The following is a 21,869-nucleotide window of genomic DNA, read 5'->3' as shown; positions in this document are numbered from 1 at the left end:
AATACTAATACTTAAATAACAGAAGTACCTAGGACTTGCTATAAGGTTATAATAAAAACTCATTTTAAGAACTTATAAAATATATTCCTTTTATTATCAACATAACACTGATACTTAAAGAAAGATGAACTCTAGGAACCTAAACTTAAAAGTAGAGCAGTTCCCCTCTTTATCCAGAAATCGGAAGTTTCAGTTCCACTATTCAGATCAACAGCTACAACGTACGATGGTTGATGTTGACTTCCGGTTCTTATAGGATAGTAATATGTTGGACACTGATATAGCCCTAAAAATCAACGACATTGTTATAACTACCATAATACATTTCTCATTTAATAATAGTATATTATTTCACAAGCATATTATGACTATTATTCATATAGATGACGTTTGCTATGTAGATGTAGTTGAGTTTGATGAATTATCCAAGAGAATAATAGCCATAATATGAGAGAAGATATTCGCTTGAGCTATTTCCGACATTTCAATATTGCTAGAGATATCTCAAATATTATAGAGTTAACTCTATAATTTCTGGTTCTATATATGAGACTCATGAATACCATAATGCTCAAGGAAACACATAGTTTATGACCAGTATGATCACTTTATGCATCCATGGTGGACACATTTTTTTTGGGAGACATTAAAAGCTAAGATTGTACATCGACTTTTTACCTCTTGTCTTCTTCTTCTGTTGTTCTACTGGTTTAAAATGAATGAGCGGCATCGGACATACAAGCTGCATCGGTTGAGGTTCTATAAGACAGGCTGGTTTTTTATCCCAACCGGCTCCTTCGAGAAAGAGGCCTCTCACATAAACTCCTGACTCTGGAGCCATTTGTATTTGATATTCTTCCAGTGTTTGAACGGTAAACTCCCAGCTGAGAGAATCTATGGGAACTTCTGTTTTACGAGCAGTGGTCTGCAAGTGAAGAATGAGTAATAGTCCAGTGAAATCATTATAAGTAAAGTAAAGCTCCTTTTTTTTGGTAGAATCGACTGATAAAATAAAAAATTGGCTGTAATTTGAGAATCTTGAGGTTTGATGAATTTGATTTGTGCAACTTGATATTTTCATAAATACACCCTGTAAATTTAAACTTCAAAACAGCAGAAAACCTCTCCAGAAGAAATATTCAAAAAGTGTGACCTCTCCTTTTCACCATTTTTTTTTATTTTTATTAGAATTCTAATAGCTCATAAACTGTCGAGTTTATAACCAAGGGATGGTATACTGTTGAAATTGCCATCAAATCTTACGATGCGAACATATACTGGATGTGCCATTTGAAATAAAGCAGTAGTAGGCTGTTTCCGGTATAACCGTAAATAACAGAGGTCTGAACATATATCAGGTAGAAAGTTCGTCATCCAAAACCTCATTATGTAAATTTTCAGCACAAAATTATCATTAGTTTCCATAAACGTCTAATAAGCCAAAGTATCAGCCTGTATAGAATGGAGTGTTTGTAATTTTCGATGATCTGACTTTTTTGGGTTATTTGATGGTTATCTGAGCACAAGCAACTCTTTTTGAGATATGAATTTACCTGTAAGACAGCAGTCAAGAATCCAGTCGGGAAGGTATAAGCTGCTAGCCAGAAGAATAAAGGTGGATGTGTCGTTTCAGCCCAGTAGGAAAAATGTTCAACTCTTGCCACCAAGTCCCTTGTCCAGGAACCTAACAACTTCAACGAAGGATACGCTGAAAAAAAGAAATTACAGTTATTTGCAATTCCATAAAAATACGATGAGCCACAAGGATTAACCTGCATCTACAATCATGAAGAAGCTTTTGTTATTGATCAATATTAACCTTTTAACCAGCCGGAAGGTACCCTACCATCATATACACAGATGAAGATCTCTTCTAGTTCCGAAGACATCACAACTAAACCTTTAATACCTTTCTGCAAGTCGATTAGAGAACTCTTGATAGAAAGGAGCAAGTAATTATACCTGCAATAACATTTCATAAGACTCACGATCCAATACCATTACAAGAAAGCTACCGTGTAATTTCCTGTAAAAGTACAACATCCAAAGGCTTTTTATCAGCACCAATCAGTTTTTCCGTATTTTCATAATCGATAATTTTCGGTATTTTAGACAGCACATCGGAAGCCAATTTACCCACTTTATCCTCTTTACTTTCCGCCTGACCAGATGATGATTGTATCTGAAGGGACATCAAAGTTTCAAACAAATTCCTGGACTCTATTATCTGGGATGTTATGTCTGCATTTGGATGCTGACCGAAGGCTTCTGGTCTATCGATGTTTGGTAAGAGAGTTATGTAATCTTGATACGAGTGGAGAGATCCATCTCTTGGTATGTAGTAGGTCGGTAAGTTTGACAATCTGAATAAAATATCAGTAATGGTATTCATAATGAACATAGCTGAGATGTTTATACGTCACACCCGTAAGATAAATTAAAGTAGTAAGGTGATTATTAATTCAGTTTCAAATAACATTCGCAATTTGTTTTTAGAATTTTTGGACGTTACCTGTAAAATGCTATGTTGATAGCGTCCTCACAAAAGAACTGATTGATATAAGTTATCAACAACCTTCGATCCCAATCATCTGTGACATGCCCACCATAATTTACTCCAGCTATGAGATATTTTAAAGCATCCCAAGGGGTTTGAGGGTATTCATCCAGATATATGGTAAGCAAATTCTCAGAAACCTAAAAGGATGGGAACAGTCACATAATGACAACATTCTCCCAAACCCAGTCATCTAGTAAGGGTACACGGTGTCCCCAAATTCATTTCCGAGCTCTTTTTCAGAGAAACAAAGAATAGTAAAAACCGTAACACTTTCTTGTCTTTGTAGTTAGAGATATGAAACGTGAACCTTCCACAGGCACCTTTTCACGTAAGATTTTCAGCATTCTTTTTCCTCCGAAAGAAGCTAGGAAACGAAATTATATGTATATTAAGATTGGTAGCACTCACTTCGAAGTCCGAGTCATTGAAACTATAAACAACGTTCCAACCAAGCTGTTGAAACTTTTTTCTTTCCAGTAAAATAGCGTGGAAAAAGCACAAAGAAAAAAGTAGCTTCTTATATTTTTCTCTCGCCTGACACACACTAAACTGCTCTTCCGTAATCAAATTGTACAATCTTTTCAGATTTGCCTTGAGACCCTGAAACAAACTTCGGTAAAAATGCTTCGAATATTTCTTGGATTTTCACTCTAACCTTCGGAGGTTCAGTGGTCATCTTGATTCCAGCTTGTAATATAGATATGGGGAAGTCTGGATTCGGGCTGGAACTCAACCAGAGCCTGAATTTGCTGTTGACTTTTCCTGTTTGCAAATTTTCCACCAGTTTGTCCAAGCGCGGCATCCAGCTCAAGGACAAGTGGCAATTAGCCAAAAATATCCACTGTCCTTCTTTGGCCCCAGTTTGAATCATTCTGAAACATTGAACGTTATCTCCTGAATATTCCATTTCGATTATTTGATTACTTCGTAGCAATCGGAGCTTGACCTTGTCCCAGACTCAGAGAACTGAACTTTGAAGACATATTGGATGATTCTGCAAGTTGGGTAAGAGCGGTGGTAGGGTCTACTCCAGGCGAAAGCACGAAAATAAGGGGAGTTTGCGGTACTGACTCCTCCAGAACTGACTTGATATCCAGCACAGGAGGTTCAACAAACCGAGGACCCAACTGATTTGTTATGAAGTTTGTGATACAAAATGTTGTTCTGTCTTGTCTTAACGATCTTATGAACAACATTTTCTGGAATTCGTTGCAAACATCGTTCCATTCACCTGGAATATTCAATAACATCAATAAAATGTTATGTGCCAAAATTGGTAACAAACCTATCAGAGGTAGTGCTTCGGGTTCTGTGTTAGTATACCACTGATGCCAGTCTCTTGTGTATTGCTCAAAAGTGTCGATAACACCATGGAAACCTCCTATTTTGTCTAACTCTGTTATATTATCCCAGACGTCATCAGGCATCCAAGCTAAATTGAAAAGTGAATTCATTCAATGAAAAATTGCAATAAAAACTTACTGAAAGTATAAGGTAAACAACAATATATTGAAATACATATATTTTTTAGTACCTGCTGGTTTATCTATTTGATTTTCTCTATCAAGGACCACACCACCTTTCAAAAGGAAGTTGTACTCTGCTTCTACAATTTTTCCTTCAGCAGTCAAAATTTTCACACACATGTGGAAAGAAAACAGCAACTTATGCTTCTCAAAAAGAGCCCTGCATGTATTTCTAAAAATATTTGAGAAAATTGGTGCAGGCCTTTTTATTTTCCGGAAAATATAGAGTGTTTTGCGCAAAATGTCCACTAGAAGTACCTAGAGTACCGAATGAGATCCATAAATTTCCGAAAAAAATCTCATTCGGTTCTTTAGATACCACTTATGAACATTTTACGTGAAATACCCTTCATACTCACTTGTACACAGCATAAGTATGATAATCATTCAAGAATACAATTCTCTCTGGTAGCACAACTGATTTTTCACTCTTGTCGATAGATTTCTCAAACAGAAAAATGTAAGAGTCCAAAGCGAATTGATACATTGGGTCTATCCTACCCATATCATTCAATACAAAAAACAATATTGAAGCTCGCTTAGCACATGCTCTATAACCCTGAAACGAAGAAACCATTCAAACCCTTGAACCATGATGATTATAAAGTTCACCTCTCTTGCCAAATCAATTTCAACCTCTGTTGTTTCAGAGACTTCCAAACTCTTTTTCACAGCCTGAGAAGTTGCCTTCGATACCTGCAATGTATTGAACAGTTCTGCGTCCTCTAAAATCGAACCTCTTGATTCGTTCAATAATCTTAATAGTTCGTTTTCGAGTTCAACCAAGGTTCTCCTGCCTAGCGAAAAAAACACATTAATTTATCCATATAGAGAGAAAACTTTTATTAATAATAATAATAATAATAACTGTTCTTTATTGGCCATCGACCGAAGTCCTTCAGCCTAGTGAATTACAAAAATACAAAAAAAAAAAATTCATTCTATTTCAGTTTCTTCACTGCAGCTCAGATAGTCTGTCCATCACACTCAAAATATGGTCCTCATGACCATTTCAGGTTGTTACTTCTGAAAAAGTACCTACCTTTTGCAATTATTGTTACTAACTTATCCTTCTGCTCTTCCAGTTGAGGCTTTTCCTTCCTGACAACAATACCTAAAAGTTGGGCTTCCAATCCTTCTTCCTTCACTGCAAAATTGACAATTATCGTTTTTGTTGATATTTCAGGCGCATAATGGGGATTCGTGAGTTTGGTAGTGATGAAAAATCTGAAATCGTCATTGTAAGAAACCATCTTATCGTCTAGCTTGATCAGATTCATGCCGCCCTGTTTGAAGACAGCTTTAGCCAAGATCGGATTGATTGAGGGATCCACTGTCTCCATAATATTTTGCAACAATACTGGCAAACCCATTTGAACAGCATTTTCTATAACTTTCATGAAGTTGGTCATGCCGAAATCTATCACCTGTGGGAATAATATGATTTAATTCCTTCAGATCAATTAGCAAGGATATTATCACCTTCAAACCATTCTTTCCTTCTTTTGCTTTTATCCATTTCATTGCTTGGCATTGCGGGTCAATGAGCAAAGGCCAACGAGAGCTTTTAGCTACTATAATACCATTCTCCGTGCTGAAACTATCAGCTGGAAGTCCTTGTGAGTTCCATTCTCTCACAAGTGTTGGATCCGTTAGAAAGTTTATTATATTGAAGTCGTTATTGCAGGGAATCTCCTGATTCATGACCTGAAAAAAATGATCTTAGCAATTCCAGTGTATGAGATTCATTCGCTTGACTGATAAAAAAATATAACTATTTTCCATCGAGAAAAATATATAGTATATAAAACATATTATTTACTTCATCAATCCAAAGCTTCATAAGTTGCTGTCTATAAACCGTGACAAAAGGTCCTAGGTAAGAAACAAAGGCAGTGGACAAGAGGCAGTTTCCAGGAAGCAATTCATAGGCTGCATCGAGCTCTACAACCGACTCCCCCCACCTCTGAGCTTCACCGGATAAATTCTCAACTAACATAGCAGCCCGTTCTAGTTTCAGCCTCAACAGTTCAGCCTTGAAACGAATCAAATTCTCAATCCGGCAATGTAAATTGATCAGAATTCACCTTTTTATTCAGCTCTTCTTTTTGCTGTAATTTCTCTTCATACTCTTGTTGCAATTTTGCCAACATGGCTTGCAGTTCTGCCAATTTCGCCTGTGCTTCAGCTAACATTCTTTGCTTCTCTAGAAGAGATGCCATCGCGCTCTCAAGCTTTTCTTGCTTTGGGGCGACTACCCTGTAGATAAAATATGGTTCGGAAAAATTTTGTTTGAGGTGGTACTTTTCACTTACTTCCAAACTTTCGCATATTTTTCGATCGCTATAACCCACATACAGAGAGATTTCGCAGCGAAAGAGACAATACCGACCTTATCAGGTTGAAATTCCTCATTTGTGGTATACTGAGCAATTTTTTTCAAGGTCTTTTCCGATATATGGTTCTTATCGAAATCCTTCAGCAATTGCAGGAAGTTTATATCACCTAGTTGACGTTTAGACTCAGCCCAGGAAGTATCAAGCTGTAAGATTCCAAAAAATTTTCAATATTCTTTAAGTTCTGGAGTTCGATGTTTCCATTACCCCCTTAAGTATCATTACAGCTTCCATGACCATCTGTACCTTTTCTGGAGGTTTACCGTAGGATTTCAGCTCACTTATGTCTTTTTTACTTAGGGAATCTAAGGCGGCAATTGCCTCATTTAGAGCAGGCATGGCTTCATCTAAATCTGCTTGTGCTACCGTTGCTAGTCTTTTACAAACTGTTTCTTCTTCGCCAATTTTAACACTTTTCACTGCTACTTCTTTCTGTTAGAATGAAGAACTCTCGATGAAAAAATCCCAAACGTTATTGAGTTTCAATGTAAATAAGATAACATCTTAACAGTGACTACAGTAATCAGAATCAATTCAGACGCAATGCACACGTCGATATGATTATCAACAAATGTTAGAATCTAAATCGAACTAGCCCACTTGCCATCGTTCAGGATTCCGACTGAAAGACCGTCCCATCGAAGAAGAGTAGGTGGTGACCATAGTTTTGGTCTGATTGGACCTCGTCAGAGCAACACAACCCCACCTCGATGGAAATCGGTACCGACCTGAACGAAAACAGTGACAGTTTCTCCAAATTCGTTCATAAAATTGAATTCTCTTACAGCTTGTTCATCCGCTTCTTTCTTCTGGGCTACGATAATCACCAAATACTCATCGCATTGGACTTGAAACTCTGCAACTTTAGTTTGGGCTTCTTCCAACTCTACAGACATCACTTCAACTTTCTGCCTACAGTCTTCGATTTTCCAAACGCCACTTCGTAGTTTGTTTGCTTGAGAGGCAATCTCATCGCGCTTCTCTTTCAACATTCTGTATAAAATTCGTGTTGAGAAACTTAAAAAAAATATTTTCCTTTAAAGTTACATTTTATAGCGAGCCACCAGTTCCAAATAATTCGTGGGTGTAACGTAGTTGAATCTCTTCATTTCCTCGGCCATTTGTTTGGATTTTTTCGCGACGGAATCGTGTATAACAGAAAAAACTTCAGCCGATCCTGTTCTCATTTTATCTTGCGTCGAAAGCAACACGGATTCTCTCCGCCTTTCCTGTTCGATAATTCGGTGAATTTACACTGATCAAAAAATAAAGTGGATAATTTGAGCAAAGATGAGCTGAAATAGCCCATTATCGCACATACGGACCCCAAAAAAATATCTAACACCTACAAGAAATGAGTTTCTTGTAATTTTTTCAATTAGGCCATTCAAGTGTCATAAGGACCATATCTCGTATGTGTGTAATACGAAAATATACGCCTCTCCACATGGTATGCACAGCAATGAAGAAAATTTGATAAAAACTAAATTTTCTGCAAATATCCACTTCAATTTTTATGCAGTGTGTCATTATGGGTGAGCAATGTGTTTCGTACCCCTTTATCTTCGCCGGTTATCTTTTGAACGAAATTAACGTCCGCAATATACTTGTAGGCGACCTCCAACAACGCCTCTTTGGGCCATTCGGTGAACCAGTCAATGGTGGTGCAATTCACCAGGGCCGGATACTGCCTTAGCCTGTTCCTGAAATCGCTTCCGATCGGACTCATGCACAAAACGATGTGAAGATTGCTTCTGACCCTCTCTATGAGGAAATTATACAGTCCTTCTTGAGTAGGTGGCGCTCCTGCTTTAACAGCCGCGTTATAAATCTTATTTTTCACCTAAGAAGATAATCTGATAAAACATGATTTTACAACATTTGAAGGTATAACTTTCACCTCATCATATTCCTCGGGTTTGAAGAGATTGGCCACTTCTCCGCTACTGAGCATATTGTTAACGATTTCCAAGAAATTTTCTTCGATTACCTGAGTATCGTTGAATAAAAAGGAGGTGGCTTTGTTGTCGACGCCGGTTAAGTTATACAATTTTTTCAGATCTTCTTTGAACTCCTGTGTTTTATAGCTTCTTGTGACGTTTATTTGAAACGTATTATATTCGCACAAATAAGCGGATATTCTGGATAATGACTGCCTTCCACTTCCACCTAAGGCAGAGATTCAATATGTATTAATAAATATCGATCTGTAATTTTCGAATATCTGTCTTTTTTTAAGTTTTTTGGGTTTTGCTCCTTATATCTGAACTGAACCAACTCTTTTTTTGATTATGGGTACTCTCCTAGTGAAGCTTTAGACTACAAGAATGTAGAGTACACTAGTGTGGAGCATAGTACAGTTGAGTGGAGTAGTGCAGATTTGAGTGGAGCAGAGTAGAGTTGAGTGGAGTGGATTGGAGTTAAGTGAAGTTAAGTTCCTAAAGAATATTTGTTCTCTGTAGCAGGCGGGCGCAGGTAGTTTCAAATAAGCCTTATTTCCACTTACCGATTCCTACCAAAAGCATATTTCCTCTGGGTTGGGAAATGACCCTAACAATTCTACAAATGTGGTCGATAGCGTCTTTGAAGAGCACCAAATCCAGGGGAACAACACCTGGCGACACATTGTATTCTTCCATTTCGTTTTCCAAGTACTTCCTCAGACCGGGTAGATCCATCAGATCCTCGTAAATGTGATAGATGTTGACGAAATCGGCGTAAAATGGTATTTCGTTCTTCGGGCATAAAGCATGGACCGTAAGCTCGAAATGACTACCTAGTTGTTCGTTCATTTGCCCCAGAAACCATTCGCGATCTCTGAAATTATCAGTAGATCAACAAATGCACTTCTCCTAAAACAAATCCTCATACTTGTCATCAATGAGCCTATCGTAGAACACTCTATAGCATTCGTGGATCCATAACCTCAAGAAAGCTTGTTTGGTACTTTGATAATCTTTGTGGGACCTCAAAAGTCCTTGAAAAATTTTAGAAATGTCCCTGAGATTGAACAAGTAGTGAATTTTCGTCGGTGTTGGTAGCATAGTGTTCGAAACGTTGTTATACAGATCCAGTGTAGTCTCTGGAATATCCCTGCCCACCATTTTCACTTCGTCGTCGAACCCTGCCATATGCTGCGACAGCATGGTACCGAATATCCTGAGTATTATGGAATCGTCTGGGAAAGTCATATTGATCACGTTGAACCTACTCAGAAGTCTATCGCTTATGACATTTCTCCCGCCCCCTGGTGGTCCCATGCCTGCCAGGATGAACATGTTCTATAAAGGGACAACTTTGTTATGGAGATCCTTATAAAATTTGTTAGCTTACAGGAGCCAGTAAAACAAAATTGATTTCAAGAGGGATGAGGGAACATCATTCACCTTCAAAATGCAATTTTCAAGGTCAAACTTAGGGTTGAAGAGATTTTATTCATTGAGTCATGAAATAATATTCGATAAATTGTCAAAAACTCACAAATAACGAAAAAAAAATTAAGTTTACGTTACAGTTCATAGTGAAAGTTATGCTAACTCACCTGAATATATCTTCTTGTCTGTTTCAACCTGTCGTACCAAAACCCATAGTCAATCCATTGCCTGAGCAGTTCCAGAGGCGGTTGTGAACCATACGTTTCTTTAGCCGGCATATTCAAGTCGTCAAGAAAACTTATCATCTTCTTACCGCCAATAGGAACGAATACACCTTTGGTCCTTTTCTCTACCTTGCTCTCAACGAAATCTTGAAGATTTAGAGATGACGTCTGTGCGGACATGTTAATATTGCAAATCATATATTTTTCTTTGTCCATAGCGTTCAGCACAGTTTGAGCCGTCGAAGTCTTTCCAGTTCCGACAGGTCCGGTGACTAGAGCGGGAAAACCATTGTCCAAAAGAGCAGCTAGCAGATATTCGTATCGTATAGTGTCCACTGTAGGTACTATAATCTTGAAGAACGGAGCACTGAAAAATTTTAATTAATCAATCACTATCATTGCTAAATTATCTATAGTCATGGTTTGGTGTTCGATTAAGAAACTAAAAACTGAATCATATGATTTTTCACTCTAGGATGTGTTATTAACCACCGATGAAGATGTGGTAATGGTGTATTGGTGTGATGTGTGTGAAGCTGACCAAGTTTTGACTAATGAAAAATTTAAGATTTTCATTTCTTTGTCATCTTACTTAGAATCATATCTCCACGCATATGGTAATTTTTCTTCCCAGGGGGCGAAACACCTACTTCGAACATCCACATAATACTCATATATCGTATCTTTGAGAGGAAAGCAGCCCTCTTTTTCTCGAAGAAACACGTCCATTTTTTTTCTACCCGCTTCATTTATAGTACAGCATACCGACCATATCAGACTACAATATCAATAAAATTCGTTGACGAAATTTTGTTTGTTTCAGTTTTTTCTGTAACCTACCAAAAGAGAAACCAGAGCTTCATATAATCTTCGAATGTTTCTTCATTCGCTGGATTGACACCGTTTTCTTTAGTGGCGAATATTTCAAGAAGTATGCATAACGATTTTACGAGATTCAATTCAGCGCAAACAACGGTTTCCTCGCAATTCAATCTTTTAAAGTCAAGAACGTAGTTTAGGTAATTGTGAAAATGGACCATAATCTGAAACGTTATCAAACAAAAATAGAAAACTCAATGATAGATGATTCATTGAAAACATACCGATTCTTGAAACTTCTTTCCTCTATGTGCCTGTTTCTGGATCCAGGATGTAACATAAGGAAGCCATCCCCAGTCCTTGTAATCATTGTAAACCATTCCACATCTACTAACGGTGGCGGGAGATGCCACTGACAAATCTCCGACTTCGAACAGCAAGGAAACCTGTTCAGGCATCGTTATCCTGTCGCTATTGATCAGAGTGAGTACTTTGTTGTCGTCCATTACGCTGTTCATATTCTCTATCCACACAGCATCCACAGGCCCATCGAATAAGATCCATTTTTCGTCAGGGGAATCATCTGGAAACAGTCATTACAAAAATCCAAAACGCATCATAAAATCACGTTGAGAAGTTTGCCTAATATATTTCAATTTTTGAACAACCAACCACACATTGAGTGATGACCTTGATACACGTCCTCACTCACTAAACAGTTCGAAACAAACCTGAGCAAGTTGTCCTCATGATGGCGCTTATCACGCCATCCAACCATTCGTTGGTTGCCAAGTTATACTCCCCGTAAAGTTCGCCAAGGTTGAGCGCCTTCGGATTGATGGGGAATACCTGAACTTTCTGGTAACCCACCTTTTTTTGATCGCATAAGATGCCCATCGCACCTTGGAGTGTCTGCCAGGTCACACTTTTCGCAGTTCCCGTTTTACCAAGGATCATGACTGAGTGCCTAGAGCTTTTGGTCTCGTACAACTGGATCACTTTAGTCATGGCGATTGGGATTGGCTGTAAAACGAAATTGGAATCAACTACATGTGCTGAGATCCTGATGACAGTTTTGTGGATGAAAAAATGATACCTGAAGAATATTCTTCTGCATGTACGTTATGATAGCTGTATTCATGTCCATATAATCAACAGTTGGGATAGAAACACCTGGAAATATATCCGACATGATACCATTGAATAGGGGTAGATCGTCTGAGGTGAATCTGGCGACGTTCATATCCCTCATCGCTAAATACACCACTTGTTCCTCCGGTAAATGCGATAGCATCCTTCTCTTTCTACCTGCGTATCTGAGCAAGGCCACCATAGATCTCAATCCGAAATCGTAGTGATCTTGTTTGCTCAGCTGCTTCATCGCCAGTTGATACAACGTGAACACCTGAATATTCACAACCAATGAAGATATAACTACACATTAAAACCATCAAACGTGGCTTACTTTTTTGGCCAGTACTTTGGTGTTTTGGAACCCATCACTGAAAAGGATATTCTCAGCTATGATTCCACTGTCCGGTACCATCATAGATATAGGTCTAAACATCGATTTAAGGTTATCAGGCAACTCAGTTCTACCTGCATAACCTGGATTCATTGTTATGAAAATTCCACACGTTGATTTAAGGTTGATTTCCGCACCTAAACGAAATATAAAAAGCGATAACGAAAGTAATTGACTGAAATTAATATTGAAAGATTGAAGCTCAAATTGTGATTTCTCACCTTCAAATACAACCCTTTTCATCTTTTGCGCAATGGCGCTCAATATTGATAAAATTTGTTGGGCAACAACAGATAACACCTCAATATTAATTCTGTTGAATTCGTCAAAACAACCCCATGCTCCAGTTTGGGCCAGTCCGGAGAAACATTTACCCATGCTCTTATAATCTAAACCTTCCGAACAATTGTTTACAATAACCCACATTCCCATGGCTTTTCCCAAGTCTTTAACAGTTTCAGTCTTCCCAGTTCCAGCTGGACCTTTGGGGCTTCCCCCTCGAAACAGATGGAGGGCAGTTGTTAGGGTTATGTAACATCTGGAAAGTATTTTGTATTATTATACATAGAGGGTATGTCTTAATGAATGCGTTCTATGCAACTTCATCTGAAAAATAATAGACGATTCGAAGAAACTTTTATTAAAGCGTTAGTCCAAAATGTCTGAGAGTTATCGACCTATTGGGCACCGTTGACTCACCCTGTATAAATGGGAGTTATAGTTAACTAGAAAATTGATCATCAGGATTGATGACTTAAACATAAAACCGGATAAACTTCTATGTTTAACTCACCTATCGGTCAGTGGGGTGATTACAAGCCTCCCAGAATTACCATTATACTCGTAACCATACCAAAAAGAAGTGTTCGTTTGTTTTATAACGCAGTCGTCAACATCTCTGTCCCAATAAAATCTCAACTGTGAAAACCATTCAAACGAATTCGTGTCTCTACAATCTGAAAAACTCCCTTGTATTTTACGAGTAATTCACTTCATTTTCCACCTACTAGCTTTGTACATTCGGTCAATCACATCGCGACTGTGAATTTCGATGGTGATCAGAGCGTTCGTCTTGAGCCTCTGAATTTTAGTCAGGTCCCTTCTACTCAGTTCGGAGAGTTTACCTAAGACTTGATTTTGTTTCCTTCTCAAACGTTTCAAGGGTTTTTTACTCTCCATAATTTTGGCATGCACCAACGCTCTGGTGCAATCAGTAGTCCATTGAATCTTTATAAGAGAATGATAATATAATTGAAACAGGAACTTCACAAATATTAATTGCACACTCTCTATTTTTTTTTACCTGACTGCAAGCGTTACAAAGCTGACCACAATAAGTCATCAACCATTTATCTCTTTTGTTCAACATCTTCTTAAGGGCGCTTCTGCATGGTTTGAATTCGGTTTTTAGAGTCAACCTCATAGATTTCTCCAGTTCTACCAACCACAACTCTACTGCGCCCTCAAGAATCACGCTTTTGCTTAGAATCATCTCTTCGCCGTCATCAGAATACATATTAACAGCTTCCAGCTTGTTGATTCCAATATTCTACGAATTGAAATGGAACAATGTGAAATGAAGAAAGCTATGTGAAATGCCAGGTACCTTCTGTATTTTGATCTTCGTCAAGTTATCGAAAAGTTTCTTCAGATGCGGTTGTATAGCTTCTGGTTTCTTCCCATTTCCCAATATTTCCAACATATCATCGTTCGATATGAAGTAGAATCTAGGAAATACGTATCGCTTGGTTTCGAGATATCTTTCCAGTGCTCTTTGAATAATTTCCAGTTTATCGTTCATCTTATTCAATTTATTGAAGAGATAAGGTGGCGGTTTGTAATGTGTTGCTTTAAGTGCCGTTCCTGCTTCGAATATATTGATCGTGATATCCCTCCAATCGTTTGAGATTTTTTCGAAATCTTCAGATTCTTTGGGTAACTGCTTTCGTATGTCTTCACCGAAGAATATATTCTAAGAATGAAATTAATTTGTAGAAATGTTTTGATGCTGATAAATACGCACCTCTAGATACAAATATTGCCTTTGGACAATGAGTGCTATTTCCAAAGTTTCTATTATGTATGTAAGGGTTTTCTCCCAAAAATCAACTTCTTTCTGAAACGGTTCAACGAATCTAGTACTCTTCATCGTAGACAACTGTACCATATTTTCGTCGAGTGTAGAAAACGCTTCATCCACCGATTTGATTCTGAGTAGAAAGAATAAAATATTTTATCGATATATCGATATTTTATCGATATGTACGCTACAACTCACCTGTATACTCCTTTATCCCTGTGAGGAATCATTTCAATAGTCATTACCTTCCATGTTTCAGCAATAGCGATCAATCCTTTTTCAATCTGTAGTTCCATCGTAGCAGCATTTGAAATTTCATTTATATCATCGGCAAACAGATGGAACTCCATTGCGAAAATAGCCCCCATGTTGAAGTCTGGGGAATTCTCGTCAAATTCTTTGTTCATTGCAGTCCTGACTCTATCCCAGTGTCTGGGTCTCATAGCTGGATTCTTCAAGTCGGACAGCAAGGGCAAAGTCCTTCTGAAGGCATCGACCTTCAAACGAGTACTCTCCACAATGTCCCAACTGAAGAAAAAATTGTTTGAAAACACCCTTCACAACGTGTTCCTCTCAAAAAGGGTTCTATAAAAAACGGACATGTTGATGATTGAATAAGATTTACTTTTTCTCCTTCAGTTCCCTAGACAATCTCGTCAATTTTCTGAAGAGAGTTTGAGCTTTTTCCTCCATTTCCTCAGTTTCAATTTCCCAGAAGATGCCATCCCTGTATTTTTCCCAAGCCGTTTCCCACTCATCTGCAAGTTGCCATACTAGCTCTAATGTTGCAAGTTCCTAAGGATTAAAGAGAATCGAGAGTCCATTCAATAATCCATCTTTGCAGTTGAAATAGCAACAGTTGAAAGAATTGGAAATTATTTCGTTTTTTAGAAAGGATTGAAATAAAAGCCAGTTTGTATATACCTTTTCCAATCTAGTGAGCTCTTCACAGTCCGGTAAACTGAGGCCAAAAATAGCAAGATCTTTCCGAAGCTGCTCTTCGTTCTCTCTCATTTTAGCTATAATCTCCTTCATGTTTGCTATATAAGCTAAAGCGTCCTTAGGATTAATATCCGCTCCAAACGGTCCTTTCACCAAAAAGTCATCCATCATTTGTGCCGCTTCATACCGTAGAGACTGTGCACTTTCTAGTAGTGAATTCTTGAAGGTATCCTTAAGAAAAATACAACGAAAAGTTTAAATCTTATTGTAAACTAAAAATCGAGCCCACAGGAAGGAGATTTAGATGATAACTTGTCCATTTCTTTTGAGATCTTCGATCACTACCTGAGAATATCCCAACATTTTCTCAGCTTCGTCCAGGGCTTCTAGATATTCTGCCCAGGCAGTTGATATCTGCTTCTCAAGTTGTCTTATATCATCAGACACAGCAACTCGATACTTATCCAGAACTTCCATCTGTTCAGTAATGGTGGGGAACACAGCTTCCTCATCAGGCACTTCAGACTTCAATTTTCTATGCAGTAATATAGCGTCCTGCATTTCTTTCAGCGTTTTCGGTTCTTGCTTTATCCTGCGACAATAACAGTGTAATAAAAACAATATTTCAAGATTTTCCGGTACATACTTCACTACGTTCTCTTCGATATAAGAATGGACATGTTTGATTTTCTTCACCGTCAATTTCAACAGTAGCTCGGCCAGTTTTTCCTGCCATTTGATGCAATGTTCGATTATGGCCCTCTTCAGCAGATCAGAGTTGATCAAGCTGAAGTGAACTGGCACCACCGTCTCTTGCATTTGGACGTTGTTGGCGAACTCCGTATACCTGCCCATGTTTGCGTCGAAAGATGCTGCGTTTGGATTCTTAGATTCGTATTTCTGGATGAACTTATCTTTGTCTATTTCCCAGAGATCGCGGAAAGGTTCCCAAATCTTCATGTATTCGTGAATGTTCTCCGCGTTTATCATTACCTCTAAAAATGGTAAACCGACCAAAAGTTTTAGAATAATCGAATCAGCAATGGGAAAGAAAAGCCGCGTATACCTTCGTTCAGGAGTTCCTGCAGCTTCATGCATTCCCTATCCTCTTCGATAATTCGGAAAAACGGTGTGAACTGAGTTGCAGCAACGTGAAACTTATCGTTCAGGCGTGGAACAGACCTCAAGTTCTGCACCATTTTCGGTAGAATATTAGAAATAACACCAGCCACATCTGTGAGTCCTGGATCGAAAGATATCTGCAAGGTGCATTGGGTAAAAATCATGCATTTGGTGAAAAACGCCAAATAAATCAAATTTGAGTTTCTTACAGTGTTTTCTTTGAGATTAACTACTAATTTGAGTAATGGATTAGGACCAGTAATGTCGTCTCCATGTACAGCCTCGTACATTGTTTCTAACGAATTTTTACAGCATACTCTGAGCGCTTTTTCCACAAGCTTATCGAAATTATTGATATATTTTATCCATTGATTAGCCATCTGAAAATATTCATCGTAAACTTCATACAAACTAATTTTCGTTAAATATTTCTTACCGCGGTCATGTGAATCTCAAATCCTTCAAAGACAACAATCAAGTATTCAATTATTTCCTCATAATAAGCGACCAATTTGTCGATAGTTTTCTTCATATAGGAACTCAGCTCCCTTTGCAGTTCTTCCAATTCGAAGGCATAATTCGAGGTCAAATTGATTAAAGGGGTATCGCAGATTTTCTCGCAAATTGAAACTATTTTTAGGTTGCAGGTTTTGTATGTATCAACAAATATTTGTAACTGAAATAAAATATAGTAATTCACCAACACCCATTTGAACTACTGATTTTACAAATATTCATAGCATTAAACCAATGGATTGTCCCGCTGCCTATCCAGACCAAATAGGATTTCTCTACTTTGTTGTAGCTCTAAAGCAGTCTTACTTACTGTTGCCATTTCAGGCAGGTTAACCGTATGTAGACACATAACTTTATACATCAGTACATAATATATAAAAGCGATTTTTATATCCCTTTATATATTATTACATATAGGCAAATTATCCACTTCAATTTTTGAGCAGTGTGTTTTCTTCACTTACCTCCGCCGTATTATTGCTGCATTCTTCAATGTATTCATCCCCAACATCTGCACCCCAAGTCAGCTTCGATAAACCTGGTGATATTTTCTTTTCGACAGAGGAAATGATGGGTTTGAAGAGCAATCTCTCTTCATCTGATAAAGAGGTCAATATCTTGTTGTAATCCAAAACGACAGCAAGCACGCTTTCGTAGATTATCCTAATGGTTTTCGATTTTTGATACACAGAGTTAACGTAAGTAGGTATTTCATAGCCTAGTGATTCCCAATATTTTGCCTCATGGAAAACTTTCAGCAACGTTCTGAAAAGGAAACGTTTAAAGCGTGTCCTTAGAGTGGTTGCTATGAATATCACAAACCTATCCATGTTGCATTCCAGGAGTCCATAACGATAGGTGCTTTTGATCATCAAAGGCCTGTTTAACCTCTCGGGGAGACCTTCACCAAGACTGTCCAACCATTTTCTAAATAAGTTGAGAACTCTATCGTCTATTGATGCCACCAATTTTTCATACTGAGAAAAAATTTCTGGTGCTAAACTACAAGGCATCAGCCATTTTGCATCGTCAAACAACTGAAAACAAATAGAATCAAATTCAATAATATTCTATCAGCGATATAAACAAATTATATACTTTTTTAATCAGTACTAGTCGGTTCTTCTTCATACGAGCTATCATTGCCCTGCCAGCATAGAAAGGTAAACGAGAGGGATGCTGGTCGCCTTCATCTATGAGATCTTGTTTAATATCCTGGATTTCTTGTCTGAACATTTGGTACACCTTAAACACCAAATTCGAAATGCGTTCGCAGTTCAACCACTATTTCACCACTTACGTATAAGGTTTTTCCTTCAAACAACGAATAAAGTGTCTTCCTCTTGGAGTAATTGAACATAGCTGCCAAACTTTCTATCCCTTCTTCAACATTGGCTACTTCGTCAAATACAGCATTTGTTAGATTTTCCATCACCACTTCGATGTCTTTCATTTTACCTCGAAATTTCAGAATTTCATCATACCAATCGGCTACTTGGACGTCGAAGATGATGGTTCGTTTCTGTTTAAATCAAGATAAATGGAAGGTAATACACAACACCACAAAATTCCTCATCAGTTTCTCAAAAATAACAGCATTAGATCTAGAACCCCTTGTAAAATTGATTTAACTTACTGTTTCCACTTCAGCTAAACTCCTATTGAACATAACCTCGATTTTGTCCACCCAACTCTCGAATTCTTGTCCTCTGGATCCCCCAAATGTAGGTTTAGGTAGCACTTCGGTTTCATCATATCTTCCGAAGGTAATCATAGATTCGCAGATTTCTATCATGTCTTTACAACGTTGAATCAAGGAATCAACATGATTGAATATTGGTGCAGTGTTTAATTTCCATGGTTTTTCCCCAAACATAGTATGAGACTCCGATATCTGATCAAATGAAATGGAATTGAAAATGGTAGTTCTTTCAGCATACTATGATCACTCCATCAATTTGACAAAGGCAATAATCAAGATTTCAGATAAGAGACAATCTCATTTTGAAGAATCAACCAGTCACTCAATAGAAAATACTCACCAACACATATAGTTTTATATATTGAGTAAGGCAGTCAATGCAGGTATTGAACATATCTATGGCTTTCCTCGTTGCCCTCTCTTCAAACACAACATCCAGATTGATGTAATCAGTGCACTGAATGATGATTTGATTACTTATAGCTCTGCATAAAAGTGTTATCTTTTCAGGTGTGTTATAAAATGGACTGTTCAGCCAGATGAATCTGACCAACTGCAAAATATTAGGTATATTTTCAGGAATCCTACTTGGATCATCTGCATCGTTGAGAATCATGCACGGTTCACGTAACACTTGCAGGTACTCTATGTTGGATTTAGCTTCCTCAACATTGTACTTAATCTCATCGACTAACACAAGAAATTGTCTGACGTAGGTCGACTGTACTGCTACCAGTATGTCACAAACTTGTTTCAGGCCCTTATTTTCCAGTTGGTAACTCAAACCTCTCAAATTTTTATCTGAAGGAAAAAATTTTCAATATAAAACCATCAAAAGGATCTATTTTTAACTTACATCTATATTTCCAAAATTGAATCTCATCAGTAGGAACAAGCAAATCTTCTGGAGTCGTCTGATCTTGATCTTGCAATCCCACCCTCACTTGTTTAGTCCAATAAACCACAATACCCTCCAATCTCTTCACCAGTTCCTTATCTTTGCTAGCAACCTCAATCTGTAAATTAATGCTCTCGTGCGGTATGTACAGAACGGTTAAACCGAACAGTTTGTGGTGCAGATCGGTCAACTTTGCCAAGAACATGTGCAACTTATGACCAAAATCGTTTTTCACGCTGTCCGGCCAATGGGTGCTGCTAAAGAAGACAGGGGCATATACGTTCTGCATAACGGCCAACAAGCAGCCTTCTATATTGTTGTCCATGGTGCCGAAATTGATGGTGTCGTGGAAATTGTCGACGGTAAAAATTTGGTTCGGCTCGCTTCGGTAAAAGTAGGTGGCATCCATGAATGGCGCTTCTGGGACACCTGGAGATGAAGATTATACCGTTAACTCCGTTCTCGCCACCCAAACATTCGCCCACACGGACTCACACCAATTGTTCTAGTTCCAAAGACATGTTAAACATGTAAATCCACAAAATTGATACTACACAACCCCAGATGAGTTGTAATAGCCTATTATCGCACATACGGACCAAGAAAAACAACAACCAATTACAAACAAACAATTAATATATGTCTCATGAGGACCATATTTTATGTGTGCGTGATACGCAAATGCGCCTCTCCACATGGTATGCACTTCAATACTGAAGATTGGATTTAAGATAAAAAAAGTAAGTTTTCCCTCGAATATCCACATCAATTTTTGAGCAGTGTATCTTAAGTTTATAGTGCAATGCAACTCTCCTTAATATATACAATCTTTCGACCACAAATTCTTCACAAATAACATTCTTCACAACCTAATCGTTGAAACCATTTTTGGCGTGTAAGGATTCTTTTAGGTCTTAGATCTTAGGAAGACTGAATAAACTCACCGGAACAGAATTTTTGTTCATTTAATATAGTCGAAACACTTATCAAAGAGCTGATTATAAAGGTAAATGTTTCTTTCTTACCAAGCGTGACACGCAATTCGTTTTGGATGAAGTAAATCATCATCAAGGGCTCGTTGCCATTTATGAAGAATTCCGATATAACATTATCATGTTCAAACGTCCAATCTTCTGGCCTCAAATCGTACAACGTAGTGAAATCTTTCACGAATTCAACAAGTTTCTCCAAATCGGCAGGCTCATATTCAATCCCGAAGGTTTGTTCACATTCTGAAGGCGATCTAAGTGTAACCACTCTCTCTGGAAAAAAAATCAAATGTTAGTCCAACATCCGATCATGGTCTTGTAATGAAAGAGTTAAGGGATTCTGAACGATGTGATGCACCTTCTTTTTCCAAAGAAAATAACGAGTCGACGTCTTCAGGGATATCCTTTTTCAATGAGGGTGCTGGTATGGAATATTCTTCTGTTTGTGCGGTGCTCTGAGAAATTGTATCTTCCATTTTTTTGAAAATTAAATGGACATTTCTCGATATCACACCAAAACAAGTTTTTTTATGTCAAAGCTCTAATAACACGTGAATACTTGATTTCCTATTTTTACGTTATCAATTATTGATAGTAACAATGAGAGAGTAGAGAAGGTATGAACGGGTAATACAATGGAGATCTTTCTCTATTAAATATTACGAAAGTCAATATCCTTTCTTGTTAGGCAATATAATTATTGTGAAAAATTTATTGTTGAATTCTACAAATTGAAAAATTCTAAATCGAAAATTAAATTCAAACGTTGAAGGCAAGTGTACTTTGAAATGTGTTACTCGACTACGTTCATCCTTATTCGAAAATTTGAAGGGGTAGTCAAGTGAAATATTCATTATAGACCATGGTTACAGAGAGTTTCGTTTTTTCTGCGCTTCTTCAAATTTCATTGGAGAAGTGAAAATCTTCCACCACCTTTTCTATCTGAAATATTCGAATTAACATCCCTATTCTCCTCTAAGATATGAAGTCGTGATTTGATGATGACCAGAGCCGATATCAATTATACGAGAATTTTTCGGGAACGCGTTTGCATGTGCGTAGGAAATTTTTCACATTTCATTTCAAGTAACTAGTAATTCACCTTCCTCTTCTTCCACAGTGAATAATGAATCAATTTCCGTTCCACTATCTTCCTCATTTTGTTCCGATAGGACTTCAGCCATGGTTGCAGATTA

General features: G+C 37.8%; 1 protein-coding gene across 1 annotated transcript; it reads right to left on the bottom strand.

Annotated features, from left to right (window-relative positions):
• Nucleotides 1-62: 62 nt before the first annotated feature.
• On the bottom strand, nucleotides 63-21,177 carry LOC123312810 (dynein axonemal heavy chain 2). Its single transcript, XM_044897310.1, has 55 exons — nucleotides 21,032-21,177; nucleotides 20,710-20,946; nucleotides 19,643-20,113; nucleotides 19,127-19,587; nucleotides 18,721-18,978; nucleotides 18,385-18,606; nucleotides 18,183-18,329; nucleotides 17,907-18,121; nucleotides 17,549-17,849; nucleotides 17,005-17,244; nucleotides 16,778-16,948; nucleotides 16,513-16,705; nucleotides 16,093-16,441; nucleotides 15,792-16,038; nucleotides 15,429-15,677; nucleotides 15,130-15,299; nucleotides 14,703-15,032; nucleotides 14,448-14,634; nucleotides 14,031-14,396; nucleotides 13,728-13,973; nucleotides 13,432-13,651; nucleotides 13,218-13,380; nucleotides 12,646-12,962; nucleotides 12,365-12,561; nucleotides 11,996-12,304; nucleotides 11,631-11,922; nucleotides 11,184-11,482; nucleotides 10,921-11,123; nucleotides 10,673-10,858; nucleotides 10,024-10,447; nucleotides 9,354-9,763; nucleotides 8,989-9,299; nucleotides 8,383-8,651; nucleotides 8,038-8,325; nucleotides 7,530-7,711; nucleotides 7,268-7,475; nucleotides 6,690-6,914; nucleotides 6,402-6,628; nucleotides 6,174-6,345; nucleotides 5,909-6,121; nucleotides 5,569-5,793; nucleotides 5,129-5,513; nucleotides 4,699-4,883; nucleotides 4,446-4,645; nucleotides 4,095-4,258; nucleotides 3,846-3,992; nucleotides 3,485-3,791; nucleotides 3,216-3,432; nucleotides 2,969-3,160; nucleotides 2,513-2,697; nucleotides 2,016-2,363; nucleotides 1,820-1,962; nucleotides 1,554-1,708; nucleotides 679-925; nucleotides 63-286 (listed from the first exon to the last, which is right to left on the bottom strand). Exons 1-55 carry the CDS (start codon nucleotides 21,147-21,149, stop codon nucleotides 132-134), a joined length of 13,548 nt encoding a protein of 4,515 aa, XP_044753245.1. The 5' UTR covers nucleotides 21,150-21,177; the 3' UTR covers nucleotides 63-131.
• Nucleotides 21,178-21,869: the final 692 nt, after the last annotated feature.

The sequence above is a fragment of the Coccinella septempunctata genome, chromosome 5, assembly GCF_907165205.1.
Source record: "Coccinella septempunctata chromosome 5, icCocSept1.1, whole genome shotgun sequence".
Classification (NCBI taxonomy): domain Eukaryota; kingdom Metazoa; phylum Arthropoda; class Insecta; order Coleoptera; family Coccinellidae; genus Coccinella; species Coccinella septempunctata.
This window is presented reverse-complemented; position numbering and strand designations above follow the sequence as displayed.